This window comes from Eurosta solidaginis, chromosome 5 (assembly GCF_040869045.1).
Source record: "Eurosta solidaginis isolate ZX-2024a chromosome 5, ASM4086904v1, whole genome shotgun sequence".
Taxonomy (NCBI): Eukaryota; Metazoa; Arthropoda; class Insecta; order Diptera; family Tephritidae; genus Eurosta; species Eurosta solidaginis.
In genome coordinates, this window is record NC_090323.1 from 236,398,162 (window position 1) to 236,417,427 (window position 19,266).

The window sequence follows — 19,266 nt, forward strand, 5'->3', positions numbered from 1 at the left end:
TCATTTGCGCAAAACAAAGCTTTATAGCTTCAGAGCTTCCGCAACCCAATTGTCAACCCCTCCTAAGCGAGTGGAATCTTGTGACAAATATGAATGTATCATACATATATTTCGCACGCGAGGAGCTGACCCTGAGTTACTCATGGAACAAGCAGGTGGGGCGGAATTCCTTAGAAGTTTTAATGTGGTCATTTTAATCGTTCCCGAGATGGTCGGGCTAGTACCTTAATGGGCTTGTTATCTTGGACCTATATCCGGCAGAGGTCCATCAACATCGATAACACTCCCAAAAACCTTCGGGGAGTGTCTTTATCGTTAACACGGCAACAACAACAGCCTTTCGGAACCATTTCGAAATCACGATAACACAAAACTGAAATTACCTCAGTTGCTTTCAGGCCATGTTATGCGAATGAAAGATGACGCTCCGTTAAGAGGCGTCAGTTAGTAGAGCGAAGAAGCGACTGGCGCGCCTTGTTGGGCGGACATAATCGTTTAAACGGTTAAGCGCCAATTAAGTAAGTAAACAAGAAAGGTCGAATAGGGTCTGAGAGGGAATCGAAGTTGAATTGGAAAAGTGAGGAGGAAACGCAGGAGGAAAGGGATATGGTGAGCTAGAGCATGCAGTAGAGGAATGAGAACAGGAAGAGAGGGACTATGTGGAACAAAATAATTGGGATCAATTTTCTGACAAAAAATATGCTTCAATTCGCATTGATGTCCCAAATTACCAACGTTTCTACTTTGTTGTCTTTCTAGATCGTTTTAGCTGAACATAATGATCATCTGACTGTCGCTCGGATTTTATTGAATAGCGAAACAACAAAGCTTGACTTGGGCTTATCGGTGCCATCATTGCCCGTAATAGACAATGTGTTTACAGGTATTTATAGTTATACTATTTTTATTATTATTGATTGTACAAGTTGAGGACCAACTTAAGGCCACAACTCTACACCATACCACGTGGCGTTGTAAACTTTGAGTTCGGGTATCTGCTATTTTATTTACAAAATAGAACCGAGATGAAAGTGTAAGTTAGTGCAACCATTTCTCTTGATTTTATCCAACGTCTTATGCATTTCGCTTTTACTCGAATTCGCTAGCTGTAACCCGCAAATCTAGATAGGAGGAATTACACTCAAAAGTAAACGGCAGAACATGCCAGCATAACTTTCTTTAATTTTAACACACTTAAAATCTTGCTGATGTAAAAAAATATTATTAAAGTGAAACTTTCACTCTTTTTACACTTTCAATTAGAATCTCATCAAGAATTCGATAGTTATTTATACAACGTAAGTCCAAGCACTTTGCCTGTCTCGAATTCAAGTGTTATTCATGCCATCAGCCACAATGTGAGCGCTGCAGCAATGGCTGGAACAATAACAGCTGTGCATGCAACATATTATACAACAACACAACAAACGCAGCAGCAACAGGTGCAACATACAAACTTGCAACAGCCACCGCCACTTAATACCCAACTACAGACGCCAGCACAACAAAACCAACAACAGCAACAGCAGCAACAACAACAAAATCAACAATCAGGTCAACATCATCAAGTTATCTTAAATGTTGGAAACTTACAAATAAATCCGAATACGTCAGAAAACTCAGAAGTTCCATTGATAATAACCGATGAGAATACACCACCACAACCAGGTCCGACCATGCTAATTTCGCATGTAATCAAAAGTTTACTTAAGTTTCTGGCGCAAGATGCCTGCCAGCCGTTGTGGAACTATGAGGATATCACTGCTAAAGGTATGTTTGTAAATTTTCGCATCATACATGGGCATAATGCAACGCAAAGTTGATGCTCTTCCATTTGCAATACAATTTTGCTGATAATGAAAGTTAATTTGCATTACTTATAAAATTGTTTGGGTAATAGACATAGATTTCAGTTGGTGGTTTATGCTTCACGTATAATGCTTGTAGATAATGCATTAAATTTTGCTTTGCGTGCAAATGTTTAGTGCTTTCTTAATGACTTACTGGGAAATATTTTTATTTACCAGTAAAATTATATTGTATTCCGAATAACTTCTAGTAAAAATAATGTTTAATTGGCAATGTGGTTTCATTTGTGATAAATTTGGTAAGCTGTAATACTTTGTCAAATTTAACAATTAAAAAAAAGCTGGTAAAACCAATCTTAAGTCAGTTTAAAGTCCATTTAACATTTAAAGTTTGTAATCGGCATTTTCAGTCAATTTCTGTTGTAATGCAAAAAAACAAAAAAAAAAAATGCAGTAAAACACAGCTACAGTCAAACTTGTCAATAAATAAAAAAAAAAAAAAATAAATGTAAGGCGCGATAACCTCCGAAGAGATCTAAGGCCGAGCTTCTCTTCCAATTTGCGTCGTGCTCCTCTTGATTTTTCCCTACAAATTGGCCGGACGGGACCTACATGTTTTATGCCGACTCCGAACGGCATCTGCAAGGCAGATGAGTTTTCACTGAGAGCTTTTCATGGCAGAAATACAATCGGAGCGCTTGCCAGACACTGCCGAGGGGCGACCCCGCTTAGAAAAATTTTCTTCTAATTGAAAAATCTTATTTCTAAAATTTTGATGTTGCTTTGCCCGGGAGTTGAACCCAGGGCATACGGTGTGATAGGCGGAGCAGGCTACGATCACACCACGGTGGCCGATTACATTCGGCATTAATTTCTTAACGCAAAGTCTGGTTCCATTGGACAATTTTGTTGGGTCTAAATTCCTAAGAAGCATGATTGGTGAGCCAATTTTCAAAGTTAATATATGCGCAGGCATTCCAGGTGGTTCTAAAGAGTTTAAAAATTCAATTGGATAATTCACAATTTGATCTTCATCTGTAATTGTGTCGATCTATTTATATTTCGTCACTTCACCAGGAATTTAGTTTTGAACGCGATCATTGATTACATGATCAATTTTGGGAGCTAAGATTGATTGCTCGTACCCATAGCCACAAAAAAAATTGTATTTAAAATTCTTAATTCTGAAATATGAAAAACCTTCGTCTTGATCGAAGGAACCCATATCCAAAATTTGATAATGATTGAAGTGTGGGAAATACGTTTCCATAGGGAACACACACAGAATTTTATTTTTATAGAATATGTAGATAGACTGAAGCTAACAAATTTTTTTAACGGCGACAGATTACTAAACGTCCAAAAGGAATAACAGCCAAACTCAACAATGCAGTCAAACTTTAGGTGTTAAAATAACCTAAGTTTGTACGGCAGCCATAGTTCTGAAAAATCCCATTTGTAGGGAAGGTGCCACGCCCCTTTTTTCCCAATTCCAAATTTTACTGGAGGTGTTAGGACTTAACGTCATATAGCTCCCTACCAATTTTCATTATCTTACCATTACTACATCCAGAGATATGCAGTATGATATATTCCATTTGTATGGGAGGTGCCACGCCCCCTTTTTCCCAATTCCACATTTTCTTGTTGGTGTTAGGGATTGGCCTCATATAACTCCTCACTGAATTTCAATGTTCTGGCATGTATACCTTCAAAGTTATGCCGTACCAAAGATTCCATTTGTATGGGAGGTGCCACGCCCCTTTTATATATCGAAATTATTTTTAGCATAAAACCTTCCCGTTGATCGAAGGAACCTATAACCAAAATTTGGTGATGATTGAAGTGTGGGCAATACGTTTCTATAGCGAACATACACACAGAATTTGATTTTTATATATATAGATTTAAAAAAGGTCAGTAAATATTGCTGACGCATATCAAATTATGCTGTCATTAATACTTTTACAGTAAAATTATACAGGTAATTTAAATTAAATTGGATTAGTTTTTTTTAGATAAGAGATACAACTTAACTAGTAATGCAAATCAAATTGCACTATCTTAACTTTTAAATCTAGTAAAACTTTGCTTGAATCATGAAAATTGTGTACTTCATATAGCAATTTATCGGTTAATATAGCGTATGCAACATTTTCCACTGCTAATGGAATAAGAGTGCAATATTGCTTATAGAAGGTTTTTTAGTCTACACCCATAAGTAAAATTTTTCAAGTAATGCAAATAAGATTCAAGTTAAAATAATAATTCGAATGAAATCGCATTATGTCCCACTGAAATTTTTTCCGACAATCGAAACAGTTTGCTGATAATGTAAAGAAATTGATGTAATTGCTAGTCAAATATTTACTGTTAGTAGTAAAATGTTTATGTAATGAAACTTATGCCTAAGTACCAATTTTATTTTTCACCTTTCTTCAATAAATTGTAAAACTTTCGAAATAATTTGAATTAAATTAAATAAAGTTTCACTTTCAGTTAAGTTTTACACATTCGTAATATAATTACTCTACTGTATTTTTTCAATATGCGTATGCAATATTCTTCACTGATAATGCAAAGAAACCGCATTACTTCTTACAAAAATTTTTTTTTATATAGTAATCATTTTTAGTAAACTCTGATTTATGAGTTTTTACTTTTAGTTGATTTGTATTACTAAAAAATGGAAACAATATTTTATTGGTAATTCAAGTGAGATTACATTATCTCCTACTGATATTTTTGCCGGCAGTCGATGTCACATTACTGTAAAAACTTACGATGTCGATTTTCCGAAAGCTTTTAAATTCCAAGATAAAATTATGCTGTCAGTCGAAATAAAATAGATTACTGATCAGGAATATTTTTTTTGGTTAAGGCCCTGACATACTTGCCCCATCCATATCCATATAAAACAGCTGGTCAAACCAACCTTATGGAAAACAAAGCAGTCGATAATTATTGACACCGTAACGATCTAGTCATAACCACATGCTAAGAGAATTTTTTTCACTTTTTTCTTTTTTATAAAATTACAAAAATTTTTAATGTTAAGGCACGAATAATCGATGGAAATAGATATGATCCAGTCAAAATATGCCAGGGCCCTTAAAAAAATCAAATTTTGTAGAATATTGCAAATGCGATTCGTCTTCATATCGCTAAAATTTTCTTTTTTCGTCATCCTTACATGTAGTGCAATATGCCCATGTACGTTTCTCACATAATTTTCACTTTGCAAATGCTTACACTTCTTACTTTTGCTCAAATTTTGCAGTGTGGATGGTGAAGTCAGCCGAACAGCTTAGTTGCTTCCTTAAGCATATGGTTAAAGTATTTGCCGATAGTTATCCACAGGCGCGCATTGCGGAGCGCTGGGCACAAACTGCACTACAATTGGGCTTATCTTGCTCGTCACGTCATTATGCTGGTCGTTGTTTGCAAATATTTCGCGCTCTAAATGTGCCCATAAATTCGCGTATGCTATCGGATATATTATCTCGTTTGGTCGAAACTGTTGCCGAACAGGGTGAAGATATGCAAGGCTATGTAACTGAATTACTGTTAACATTGGAGGCGGCTGTAGATAGTTTAGATTCGGACTTTCGTCCGCTGGATGTGATGAAAGATATTTTTAAAAGTACACCTAATTTGAACAATAAAGATGGTGGACCGAACTCAATCTTACCTGGAAAAAAATCACCTTCCGGCGGTATTGCACCACAATCTCCGAATTTCTCGATGCCCAGCCATGCACGCAGCACCAGCTATTCAGTGACGTATTGTGCACGAAAGAGCACCAATTCACCATGCGATAAACAAGGTAAGCCTTCTTAGAGCTATTGTATTTTCAGGCGGAACTATTTTGCCTTAGTATGTAGTGTTAAAGCTCCTCCAGTTCGACCAAACCTTTAAGCACTTACTGTAAAAGCAAAATTTGGACTGTGGAAAAGTGCAACCTGCTTACACCGAAGGCCTTTAAAGTCGACACCTAAAACAGGCGCCATTCATGGGATGACTGCTAAAAACAGGAACTTTTCTAGCAGCCATAGAAACCAATAAAGTTATGCTTATCGTAAGTATAGTAAGAGGCGACTAAATCCAGACCCTAACCTTCGAAGTATCAAAAAAATTGCTCTCAATGAGCGGGCTGATACTAGCCCGCAATCAACCCGGCAAAGGACAGCTCATATTCGTAACGCTACCTAAGGCAACGGCGGCCACCGTGGTGTGATGGTAGCGTGCTCCGCATATCACACCGTATGCCCTGGGTTCAACTCCCGGGCAAAGCAACATCAAAATTTTAGAAATAAGATTTTTCAATTAGAAGAAAATTTTTCTAAGCGGGGTCGCCCCTCGGCAGTGTCTGGCAAGCGCTCCGATTGTATTTCTGCCATGAAAAGCTCTCAGTGAAAACTCATCTGCCTTGCAGATGCCGTTCGGAGTCGGCATAAAACATGTAGGTCCCGTCCGGCCAATTTGTAGGGAAAAATCAAGAGGAGCACGACGCAAATTGGAAGAGAAGCTCGGCCTTAGATCTCTTCGGAGGTTATCGCGCCTTACATTTATTTTTTTATTTACCTAAGGCAACGAGAAACATGTTTGCAGTTAAAGAACACCAACCACGGTTAAGAACCGGTAAAGTCGATGGTTCTCTTGCTGGCGGGTGTGGATAGCAGTGAAAGTATCAAGAGAAAGAAAAATAATTTCACAACTAGTGTCGTATTAGATAGAGGCAGGCCGGGGCCATCTCTGGGGAATATAGAACACTGCGCCACCACCAACTTATGAAGGCGCATGATTGTTTGCGTTAGCGGAAATGAGTAAGATTCCAAATGTGTAATGTGTCCCCACATGACACCAACTATCTCTTTAACTGTATTGTGGAACCAACGCCCTTAACACCCCTCTCATTATGGTCCACCCCTGTTGAAACAGCAAGTTTCCTTGGACTCCCGTTAGAGGATATTGATGACAATTTGTGATCGGGCGCACCTATTGGATGGGCGAAGCACTGCTACAACAAATACAAGATTCCATATGCGAAAAGTTACCTAGATGATGCCTACAAAGGAGCATATCCGGCCGATTACTTTCAACTCTACAAAGCATTGGAGAAGCGTCTTAATCGCTACCAAACAAGAAAAACAAACATCGGTGCCAGCCGATGGTTGCTATTACGAGTCCACGTAGCCTCTAGTGTGACTTTGTAATAAAATAATGCACGAAAATGCTCTAGAGGGTATTCTGATCGGGCCTCGCTTAGGAAAGCAAAGAGTGGCGAAGGCTCCACTTAGTTGGAGCTACCAAAAGGAGAGCGAGCTAAAATCTCTTTAAATCTCTAATTACGACAAGTGGCAAACCGATTTGTTGGAACGTCAAAATATTTTTAAACGTTAAGCGCCAATGATCGTGCTAGGAACGTTTTGGTGTTCAGAGTTGGCATCGGTTTCCGAGGAAATAGATGAAGGCTTCAGATCTATATAGATAACGCTCTTGGCTTCAGTTGATAGACTACTGAATCTACTGAAGGTGGTTGCTTTTATACAACATCACTCAATGCCATGTCTATCTACATCGGCCTAGCCCTGCTCATGAGATATTAATTCAATATGACCTTTCCAAATGGTTTCTGTCGTAGCTTTTAAGCATGGTAATGCAGGCGAATAGTAGTATCGGGTATGTGTTGTGGATGAGACTTAGCCGCCGTGTATTGTCATTCACGGCTCTGCGAAAACAATGTCAGTCTATGAATCCAACGGGTAATCATTCTTGCTAACGAGTGCTACGTTCCTGTATCCAAAACCTTCGGGGGTCTCCTCATCGCAACAAGAGGACATGAACAGCAGCGAATAAAGTCTTCAAGGCATGGGCGGTTAGGTCGCGTTACGCAAATGGGTAAAAAAAACTTCGGCCCAAATTCGTCTAGGTAGTTAAGTGTCACTTAATGATGATGACGATGAGTATGGAAATTGAGAATGACGAAGAACTCTCACAAAAACTGGCCAGTGCATGCTTAATGGATTTAAAATCTAGCGAAGCTCTAATCTGTGTTTAGGTAGCATTTTCATGCCCAATTGGAATAATACCGCCCTCTTCAGTTCGCATAATCATTATTACAATAAAATCTATTTATTTGCAGTTGAATTACGTAATCGTGCCTCCTGCATGTCGGGTATGTCGGAAATAGAACGGAATGCTGCAAAGTTTGGTGGATCTGCACTTTCACGTTCACGTAGTGCTCAAAGTTTAAAGATGTTGGGCGATAGCGCTACACAGGTAATGTACCTAAATATTTTATTGTTACTGTTGAATTAAAACATCTGCTTTTCCACAGGATGATAAAATGACCATATTGGCACAACTTTTTTGGCTTTCCGTCTCATTATTGGAGAGTGACTATGAATATGAGTTTCTTTTGGCTGTGCGCTTATTGACAAGAGTTCTACATCGTTTACCGCTGGATCGTCCTGATGCTCGTGATAAAGTTGAGAAACTCCAACAACAACTTAAATGGGCTGGTTATCCGGGAGTGCATGCGCTTTTATTGAAGGTAAATTAAATCTCAAACTTTTTTAGGAAAGGTGATACTAGGGAAATACATTATAAATTTGTGATTTGGGATATATATCGTTCATATTCGCATTTCTGCATTAACCGCGTAACTAAAGTTTTGGAAAAAATCGTGTTTTTATGTGAAAAACCTCACAAGATATCGCCAATATTGACAACATCGACATTTTAATAGTAAAGGATATATCTCATCTAAGAGATTTGAGGTTGAGTCGAGCATGCAAATAGGTCGAGATTAATGCTTTTCACCCTAAGTCCCATATTATAATGAATTTTCTCTATTAATTAGCACCCATGTTGGAATAGTTACACAATGACGAACCTCGCCCCTTATAAAAAAAGAACATTATCCCGATGCCGGTTCACTTGGGGTTAATTCGAGATCGCTCGGCACAGCTCAGCCTTTTTATTTGTAAACATCATTGCTCGTAGTAATTTTATTAAAAAGGAACAAAGTTAAAAAAAAGAAAGGAGTTAATGAAATGGAAAGAAGGAAAATTCAGTAAATAAAGGGAATAGGAAAGGAGAGGAAAGAAAAGGAAGAAGAATCCGTATCCGGAACTGATACTGAACCAAATCCGCAACCGAAACCAGAAACTAACTCGGTACCGAAAATGTAATTGAACTAAAACGTAAAGCGTAACAGGGATAAGGATCGAAAATGGACCGAACCGGATCGAAATCGAGGCCTATACCAGGTCCGAAATCGCCACTGAGTCCGGAGCTTAAACTGGACCGAAACCGTCACCGAATCTGGAACTTAAGCTGGACCGAAACCCGAATCGAAAATCGACACAAGCCGGGAGTGAAAACGAAGGCGGAACCCAAACCTAAACCAAAGCTGGCCTGAAACCACAATTGAGACCAAACCAAAACTGATACTGCAGGGATCATGAAAATCACCGGAACCGCCCTATTTCATAATTTTAGTTGAAGAACTTTCTACTGCAGAATTTCATTCAAAACTTCCTATCTCATAGTTTGTTACAAAAAGCGCTCTATTTGAGCCTAAATTCAATACATTTTCACGTGTGATAGAATCAACGCCCTAGATAGGGCTTTCTTCAGCCGAATTCCGATATAGAACATTGATAAAAAATATTTGGATATAAGGCATTATAGAGCTATCAGTCGAGATATATGCCACTCAGAAGTCGATAGGCCCAAACCCGCGGAATTTCGCTTGTCGAAGTTGAAAAAGTTGTCGGCGAACTACCTGAGGGGTTGACACGCAAAACTTAGAAGAGCTTCAGAGTCTTATCCCCTCTACAAATCGAAGCTCTCTCCCTTACCTGAAGTAGTCAAAATATTCGCATATTCAGTTGATTGTACAATTGTAAGTTAAATTGTGAACCATTCCTTAAATTAAACGGCTAACACTTCTGGGTGGAGGTAAAACAACACTTTGTTAACACTCTCAAACCCTCAAAAGTTACAATATCTTATTTTCACAAACAAAAGCAAGCCTAAAACTTGACACTGTTTTGAACTAAGCATCGCCAATATAGTCGCTGGGTATAGGTAGCGCGTTGTAGCAAATTTGTCTGAACAGCGGCTTTGATCGTTACAGCAAGCTTCAGGTGTTTGGAGCTGAAAAATATGTGACTGGTTGGGCTATTAACACCGTTATTGAACCACAATCATTAGCTACCGGCGCTACATATTAGCACTAGTTTATTCTATATTCTGTAATGTCCGTCTGTCGAAACCAGATATTTTAGATAATCGCTTTAAATGGTTCTGATGACAATATCTGTAATCAATGTGTCGGCTGAGTTGGGCTACACAACAAGTTGGAATCCAATAACTCCAAGTTTGGTTCTTCTTTCTTTTAGGGCTGCACTCACACCTCAACGTACGAACCCACCATCACATTGCTCTCCCAATTCGCGCCGCTACTCAACTTACCAGTATGCGATCCAACACAAAGCTGTGCTTTCCCCATGAATGTCATATCCTTACTGCCATACATGTTGTTGCACTACGAGGATGCCAATGAGATTTGTATACGTAGTGCTGAAAATATTGCACATGTATCCTCAGAACTTGGAGCCAAATTGGAGAATCTCGGTACTGTGATGACACTCTATAGCCGCAAGACGTTTTGCAAAGAATCATTTCAATGGACAAAATGTGTGGTGAAATATCTACATGATACATACGCGCATATGGGCTTACATATGCTAGCCTTTCTGATTGAGGTGCTAGAGAAGGGACCACAACAAATACAGGTGCCGGTGTTAAATGTAATACATTGTATGCTGCATTATGTTGATCTCTCCGCGCCGCAAGCGCAACAGATTAATAGCGATTTGCTGCGCGCTATTGGCAAATATTTGGATGTAAGTTCGAATACAACTTTCTAGTATTATATAGCAATTCACATAATTTGTGCATGCCAACTTTTTTGCAGACCATGAATTGGAAGGATGCGCTAAAGATACTCAAATTGATTGTGACGCGCAGTTCATCACTACAAGTGGTGCCGCCAAGTGAAGGTTGTAGCGTCGGTTTATCGTTCTCTTTCTATGGCGCATATCCGGACTCGGATATGTTCTGTAAAAAGGAACTTGCTGGACGCACGATGGAGTTTACTTTCGATGTATCACAAACACCACTAATTGGACGACGGATCCTACTTAAGACTGATGATAATCCCACCATAATAGGTGGAGGCACTAACTCATCGAATGCCTCAACAAATACTACTGTAACAACGGCAAGTAGTGCTACAGTTCTGAATAATGCTGGACCTATTAGTGCACAAACGCGTAATAATGCTGGGGGTATAACTGCCAGTGGGCAGGGCAATTATGGCGCCTCCGGTGGTGGTGGACACTTGCAACATAATAATAGCGCAGTGGGTACACCAAATTCACCGCGTCGTAGCGCTAGTTTATCACCAGCCGACTCAGCTTCACTAAGCGGTTGGAAGCGTCCGTGGATGTCGCAAGGAAGAGTGCGCGAATGTCTGGTAAATCTATTGACCACGTGTGGTCAGCGTGTGGGATTGCCAAAATCGCCATCGGTAAGTATATTTAGCCTAAGTTTAACGCCGCTTAATCTAATGCAACTTTCAACTAATTCGAAGCTAAGTAAAAGTGCTCGGTTGCTTACTATGCACCGACTTGCTGCGCTATTGCTGTTTAGCATTATAGTCAGCTATTTCTTTGAACAGTTTAATTTTTTATGTTATTATGATAGCTTTCATTTAGTCACCAGCTGGAGATGTTTTAAACTTGTTTACTCCTTTACTTATTTGAACTTGCATGGTAATATTTCTTATATTTTTATAATCTAGCTAATTTTGTTAATTTTTTTTTAATTCCCTTTCTTCGAAAATCATTTCAATATTCATACATACTGACATATATCCTATTTGATTGTTCATAAATTATTATTAACTTGTAAATCCGCTTACCATTTCTTATTTTATTTCCATGTTAAATTCCTATCGTGATATATATACATACCTACATACAAACCATAATTGCTCCATATCAAAATTGTTTCAGGATGATTTCATTAACTCTATTTGCTCAAAGGTAGGAGTATGAACCAAACTTCTTCGAATATGGTAGCCTATTCTAACACAAATTTGTTGCAATTAGTTTGTGTAGCTTTTTTGTTGTGTATTAAGCTTGTAAAAGCTTTTTTCGCTCTTTGTTTGTTCTATATTTTGTTTGCTTTTGCTTTTATTATACTAGTATACTAAAAACGTTCGCTAAAAACGTTGTCGATAACAGTTTTTTGAAAAAAAAAAAATTTTTTTTTGGTCGGATATTTTTTTTTTTTAAAAACTGTCATCGACAACGTTTTTAGCGGACATTTTGGGTCGGACAGGGTATACAAATGACAATTTTTTTAGTAGGTCATGAAAAAACCTGAAAAATCAAAGTCAAAAAAATAAAATTTCGCAGGCTCGAAAATTATTTTTTTGGGTATGCGTAGTGGAACTTTTTTTCCTGAGCCCAAATCCTATCGAAAAATCGACGACGCGATATCGGTTAACTTTCGTCCATACAAATCGACCCACCCTAATGCTCATGGAATTGTAGGTCACTATCGACCGTCACGTCCTGTATTTTTGTCTACCTGACAGTCGGTAGCGTAATGCTATAGACGTGGATTTCCAATACTATCGACATTTGCATCCTCCATGTCGTAAATAAGGCCGCCCAGAGATAATGCCAAGTTACACAACATGAAGAAACTAAAAAGACAAGCATAGCTTATCTATGGAATGGCAAAACCTCGTTTGCCATTATCGTGCAGTCATCGGCATATGGAACAATGGCGACTCCTTCTAGTGAGGGAGGGAAATGAAATAAAGTATGTATAGAATACCACCCTGGGATGTTTTTTTATTTCTTCTTGATTTGGATGTTTCGTTCCTAACCTGAGGTGATGCCAGCCGACATTGAAATAGTTTGCATTCTACATTTCAAGACTACGATTGACTTTGTCAAAGGCTTGGCTTTTTAAGTCTAGCGCTACAAGTACTCTTCTAAAGTGATGATTTTGATTCAGTTGGTAATTTATTTGAGTGGTAATGGCATTTTGTACGGTGGTAGTGCTATGTAACTTTGTGGTAAAATAAGGCAACAGGACGGATTCAAGTATCTTAGCTACTGTCTACCAGGCTTTACTAACGGGACCACCCAACTACTTGATGGTAGTTGGCATTGTGTTTATGTTTATGTGCGCATCTGTAGCGTTGTGAGGGTCGCCCAGTTTACTGCTGTCTTATAGGTTCACGGTCTCCTGTCAATCTCCGTTAGGCTTTACGGAATTATTCTAGCGGGAATAAAGAGCCGTTGCAGATTAGATGGTCATCTCTTAAGCCGCCACAGCAATGCGGATGTTATGCTTTGTCATGAAATCGACTTTCTCGGTCATGTCCCCAGTTAAGCCGTTACAGTTTAGCTGTATTGTTTGGCAGTGTGGCCGGGGAGATTCAAAGCAAGTATTGGAGTGCCCAGTATTGTTGGGTGAGCGTCTTGACAGTATGGTGCAGCAAATATACCCGGGAGCGTATATACATCCTTTTAGTGCAATTCATTAATTGGTGCTCCGTCTTCAAGATTTTGGTTGTTGCGTATTAAGCCACATTAGCTATCCATGTTTCGGGAATAATTGACGTGAATTGAGAGCACCAAAGGTGACCAATCTCCTTTCACCTGTCTCTTGACACTCTGTCAAGTTCTCCACAAAAAACGGGTGTTTAAAGGAATACAATCTGGACCGGAGCATTTCCGTCCATTCCCAAAACGTCATTTAGCCAACAAAACCTTTGGGCGTTTAATCATTGCACGTTCCTGTCTGGGTGAGCCTCATACAGCTCATCGAATCAATCGCCTTCGATGCACTCCGTTCGCAGTTTGGAACGGCTTGGAGAGCCTCTGGTTGTGTTGCTCATGTGTTGGAACAACTAACACAAAAATACATATTTTTCATCAATTTTATAAAACTTGTACCTTCACTACCATCGGTATTCATGATGAGCATATCAGCCAAATTAATCAGCCTTAGCTGATGCCATCGGTTTATTTAAAATGAAATATCATCAGTTCTTTATAATGAGCAACTTTCTGGTCTCGTGGAAATTTGCAATAGGAGAAGTTTGGCTGCATAAATACATTCATATATTGGTATAAGTTATGCTCCAGTTTGTAGGCTTCATTGCGTTGTTTTTTAATATGCACCCGCTCGCAAATCGCTTTGCTTTATTTAAAACTGAATTAAAATATGATTTCAATATTACCGTTTTTGTTACTTTAATCTTCACTTACTTACAATTTCTGCGCTTCGACTGTTGGAAGCAATCGCTGAGTCCATCGATCTTAACTGGATCCATAGCAGCACGACACAGCGTAAGCTTTCTTTTTACATTCATACATTGTTTTCAACTGTTTGTCTTTTACTCGTTTTCATAGCGTTATTTAAGATCTCTTTTGTTTAACTATGCAACGGATGTTTAAAAAAAAAACGCACACATGAAAATACACCACCGTATTTGTATTTGCATTTACCGAGTTTTGTCTGTTGTGCAACTTAACGAAATTTGGCACAAACAATCTCTTACTCTATTCTATTGTCTTCCCGTGTAGGTAATCTTCAGTCAATCCTCCGACTTGATGGAGCGCCATTCGTCTGCTGCATCCTCTACCGAGGAAACTTCTGGTCCACAAGGTGATCTCAGTAGTGGTTCGCGACGTGATGATGGCCAACCCGACTTCACCGTTTTCAAAGACTTTGATTTTCTCGAATACGAGGATAGTATTGCTGGCGAGTCGACGGACAATTTCAATTGGGGCGTACGACGTCATCAACTCTTCGAGGGCGACGAGGAGCGTTTGACGTGCGGTAGTGGCATCGGTGGTGGTAGTTCAATTAAGGGTGGGCATTCGTCTGCATTAGAGGACAGTTTTAGCGAGAAGACGCCAATTTTGAGTAAGCGTCGTCGCCAAACTGCCGACGACTCCTCAGATGAAGATGGCGAATCAGAGTCACCTATCGATGAAGATCATCGTCAATCATTCATGAAATCGGCCTACAATGCTGGACCGCCTACCTCATTAAGTTTACGTGAACGTCGTCGTCGGAATTCGGTTTCACGCAGCGATACAAGCGGTTCAAGTGCTGGTGATTTGGGCGATATTACGCCCTGTAATGCTTCGCCTCATTTACCAGGTATTATACGTTTTAGCGCTCCCATACGTGATGAGGCTGAGGAGAATTGGCGCAAGCAATTACAATCGATGTTGATTAATCAACCGTCAGCGCATACATCCGAGTTGTTGATGCAATTATATCGTCTTATTAAAGAGCTTACCTTCAAAACGATTAGTATTTCGAAGGAGGCAAAGAAATATTTCACGGGAATTGGTTCGCAGCTCGGCAATCGCATCTCACTTTTTACCGATTTGCTCAGCTCGCGTGCTGATCCGCCACGCGTTTGGTGTAGTGATACACAGACGACAACGCCACGTCTCTTCGAAACACTGCGCTTTAATGTATTGGAGGTGCAAGAGCATTTGGAAACGTTCTTCGACCGTAAAGATCAAGTGCTGGAGGTAAGTTGTAATGTAGAGAAGAAATAGTTTTTAGCAGATAGACATATATACCAGTTATTTATGCTTGGCCAATCTAAAATCGGATCATGCCTCCCTTTTCCTTATCCAATGTTAAAACTTAGGAAAATTGTAAAAAAAGACCTTGAAACTAACCAGGTCCCAAACTGTCGTGTGAACTTGATACGTGGTAACTTCCAGGTCTTCGCACCCCTTCCCTAATTTCCGTGCTTTGCACTAACACATTCATAATGGTTATGAAGTTACATGCCTTGTCAAGTTGATTATGGTTAAAACTGTATGCAGGTTTTATTTTAAAAAGTGGACTTGGTCCTCAACCGATTTAGCTAAGTCTATATATAGCAACGGCTTTTGATTTACGGCTTGTAAATCTTGAAAATTTCACAAAATTTATATTTTTCGTCACAAAACTGACCCACATATCAAGTTAAATTTGAAGATAGATAGATAGATGATTGCGAAGTCAACTAGTTCTCTGAAAAATGTGTGGGTCTATCCGTGGTGCCGAAGGCAAGTATCGAAGGAACTGAAGATGGTGCAACGGATAAAAGCATTAAGACGTCGCTGGCCACGTCACGTCATGCTAATGAACGAACATGCTCCAGCCAACAAAGTATTTCTATAGACACCCGTATTTGGAAGCAGAGTTAGGAGAGGCTTGGCGGTAAGATGGCAGGAGAAAGAAGACTTGATTGCCCTTGGACCCCCCAATTCGCGTCAGTTATCGGGGTAAGGGATAGCTAGCTTGACTTGTTACCAAGCGAGATAAAAATTGGCGTCAATTAATTAATGAATGAATGGTCCGCAATAGTTCCATATGGCCCGGAATTAGGTCCGAAATAGTCCCTCGATAACCCTAAAACACTCCGAAATGGTTCCAAATTATCCCATTGTCTCGAGTATTCCGAAATGATGCTCACAAATAGTGCCGAATCCCGAATAAATCTTAAATACTTCCCATTTGATCCCGAAAAAATCCTGTAATCCTCGAAATTATCCAGGAAATACCCGGACCCTATCCTCAAATAGTTCCCATTGATCAGGAACTAAGCCCGAAATGATCCAGAAATAGAGTTTGTCTAAGCTTTGGGCAATTGAGGGCGAGCAGTTTAATAAGAGTTATAAATGAGTAATTTTATGTGCTTGTAAGCGTATGAGTCGTGGCACAGTGGCTGACGTACCCAACCAAACGCCCGGGGTTGCGGGTTCAACTCCCACCAAGCATTCCTTTTTTTTAAATTTATAAATTATTATTATTAATGGACTGTATTGAGTTTATGGGGTTTTTGATTTAATGTATTCCATTTATTGAGTTGGGTAGTTTTAGTGTTATTGGTGTATTTAAGACATGGGAGGATGCATAGCATCAGTACACCTTTATTTATTTATTTGTGTTTATTTTAAGGGATTCAGTTTATTAAGTTGGGTAGTTTTAGTGTTATTGGTGTGTTTAAGTCATGGGAGTATGCATAGCATCAGTACACCTTTTATTTATTTAATTTGGGGGCGAGCACTGGGGGCTCTGAGGCTTCGCTCTACTGAGCCACCTCCTCCTCTATTTAAAGAACCCTTTAAAATGTGATATGGAGGCGAGCACGGGACGGCTCTGAGGTATTGGCACCCCATTTTCTACAAGAAAAACCTCTATTTATTTAATTTGGGGCGAGCGTTGGGCACTCTGAGGTTTCGCTCTAATGAGCCACCTCATCTTCTATTTGAAGAACCCCTTCAAAGTGTGATATGGAGGCGAGCACTGGGCTCTGATGTATTAGCACACCATCCGAAGAACCTCTATTTATTTAATTTGGGGCGAGCGTTGGGCACTCTGAGGTTTCGCTCTAATGAGCCACCTCATCTTCTATTTGAAGAACCCCTTCAAAGTGTGATATGGAGGCGAGCACTGGGCTCTGATGTATTAGCACACCATCCGAAGAACCTCGATTTTAATTAAAAAACTCAAACTATGTCTTTAGAATATTTCACTAACCAGTTGAGAATTACAAGCACACTCAATGGCTACTGAAACAAACGAACGAAAAATGTTCATAGTTTAAGTCGCTTAAACAGAGTTAAAATAGTCCGAATACAATCACGAAATTTTCAAAAATAGCCCGAAAAAGATCCGGAGATAGTCCCAACATGCTTCCTTAACGATCTCTAAATAGTCCCGGAGGCGATTCCGAATAATCGAAGTGCTTCAAAAAAGTTCCGTATCGATCTCAAAACATTCGAAAAGTTGTCGCACTAACGGGACGGGATAGAATTGACATGGTCTTAAAGCTAAACAATCTGAACATGAAATATAAACTGACGTTGTCTTCGTGGGAGGCGAGTTGCACTATCCTCTTTTCAAAAAATTCTTAACTTTGACTTAGAAACCCCAAATATACTCAATATCACTGGTCAATATACATACTTAAGAGCTATAACGATTAAAAATAGTTAAATGATATAAGATGAAACATTGCCCATGTATTTTTTACCTGCATATACATCTGTGTTTGCGACTAAACAAAAACTCTCATCGGCAATTACACATAGTAGTAGTTTATAGTGAAATAGTGGACACATAACCTTTTACGGTCATTGCGTATAATGCATACCAAAATCGGAAGTGGAGTGGTCCATATAAAGTTCAAGTGTATATGTATATGCACGTAAAAAAACCGGCTATTAATTCAGTACATCCGCACTTACCCAATTATATTACTTGTTGCTTTTTTAGTGCCTGGATGCGGTGAAATCGTCGTGTAAGTTATCACTCTTCAATGAAGCAGATATGGCTGCGTCTAGCATGGAGTTGGCAACGAGCACGAATATCGGTTATATGACTTTCGATCCAGCCTCCTCTGAGGTGGTTTTAGACTTGGGACGCGCTTTATATAAATTAATGTTTCAACTTTTATTGCTCATCGAATCAAATCATAAAATCTCATCGAATGTCGTAAATCATTTCAGAATTAACGAAAATGTAAGTAGCATTATTTACGTTTTAAAAATCACATGCGACGCCTTTAATTCTTTGATTGTCCTTTCATCCATTTACAGATGAATGACATATCCGATTTGTATGCTCTAGTACGCGATGCTTTAGTACGCAGTGTCAGCGAATCAGAGCTCGAATGCTTCGAAGCAGCATCTACATCCACCGAAGGCGAACACACACCCACCCCCTCACCAGGCATACCCATGACTAGTGAGGAATTCGAAGCAGCATTGCAGGAACTAATCGAATTACAGAAATGGTCTGCAGCCATAACGCACGTGCGTCAATATAAGCGCATCTCACAAATGACAGCATCAAATCCCAACTTGACCATCTTTAGCTATAATAATTTGGATAGTCGTTTGAAATTTGATGAAATGTCTATTATTTTGAATGCTTATGCCTATAGTATAATGAAAGATCGAACTGGTAAGTATGCTCATGTTGTTGTTGTTGTTGTAGCTATAAAGTTACTCCCCGAAGGCTTTGGAGAGTGTTATCGATGTGATGGTCCTTTACCGGATACAGATCCGGTACGCTCCGGTAACACAACACCATTAAGGTGCTAGCCCGACCATCTCGGGAACGATTTATATGGCCACACTAAACATTCAGGCCATGCCTCCCTCCCCACACCCAAGTTCCATGAGGAGGGGTCGCCAGAACCTTGTCTGTTAGTGAAACGGGATTCGCCTGCTCATGGTAGTCGTAAGTTGTAGTCCATTGAAGCGAATTCGTTCACAAAATGTTATCGATATATTATATTTTTTTGTACAAGTCATTACTTTTGTACAATATTTGG

The 19,266-nt window shown here is 39.4% G+C and overlaps 1 protein-coding gene across 10 annotated transcripts in view; it reads left to right on the top strand.

Annotated features, from left to right (window-relative positions):
- fry (Protein furry) overlaps window positions 1–19,266 on the top strand; it is a 470,099-nt gene that overhangs the window by 445,947 nt on the left and 4,886 nt on the right. For 4 of the 10 annotated variants that reach the window (XM_067788943.1, XM_067788944.1, XM_067788947.1 and 1 more), the window contains 12 exons: window positions 760–883; window positions 1,264–1,770; window positions 5,089–5,634; window positions 7,954–8,090; window positions 8,149–8,364; window positions 10,220–10,726; window positions 10,798–11,412; window positions 11,900–11,929; window positions 14,207–14,257; window positions 14,495–15,460; window positions 18,204–18,449; window positions 18,527–18,893. In XM_067788943.1, coding sequence (XP_067645044.1) covers window positions 760–883; window positions 1,264–1,770; window positions 5,089–5,634; window positions 7,954–8,090; window positions 8,149–8,364; window positions 10,220–10,726; window positions 10,798–11,412; window positions 11,900–11,929; window positions 14,207–14,257; window positions 14,495–15,460; window positions 18,204–18,449; window positions 18,527–18,893 — 4,312 coding nt within the window. The remainder of the gene's footprint in view (window positions 1–759; window positions 884–1,263; window positions 1,771–5,088; window positions 5,635–7,953; window positions 8,091–8,148; window positions 8,365–10,219; window positions 10,727–10,797; window positions 11,413–11,899; window positions 11,930–14,206; window positions 14,258–14,494; window positions 15,461–18,203; window positions 18,450–18,526; window positions 18,894–19,266) is intronic. The other 6 variants (XM_067788945.1, XM_067788950.1, XM_067788952.1 and 3 more) reach the window with 2 other exon arrangements.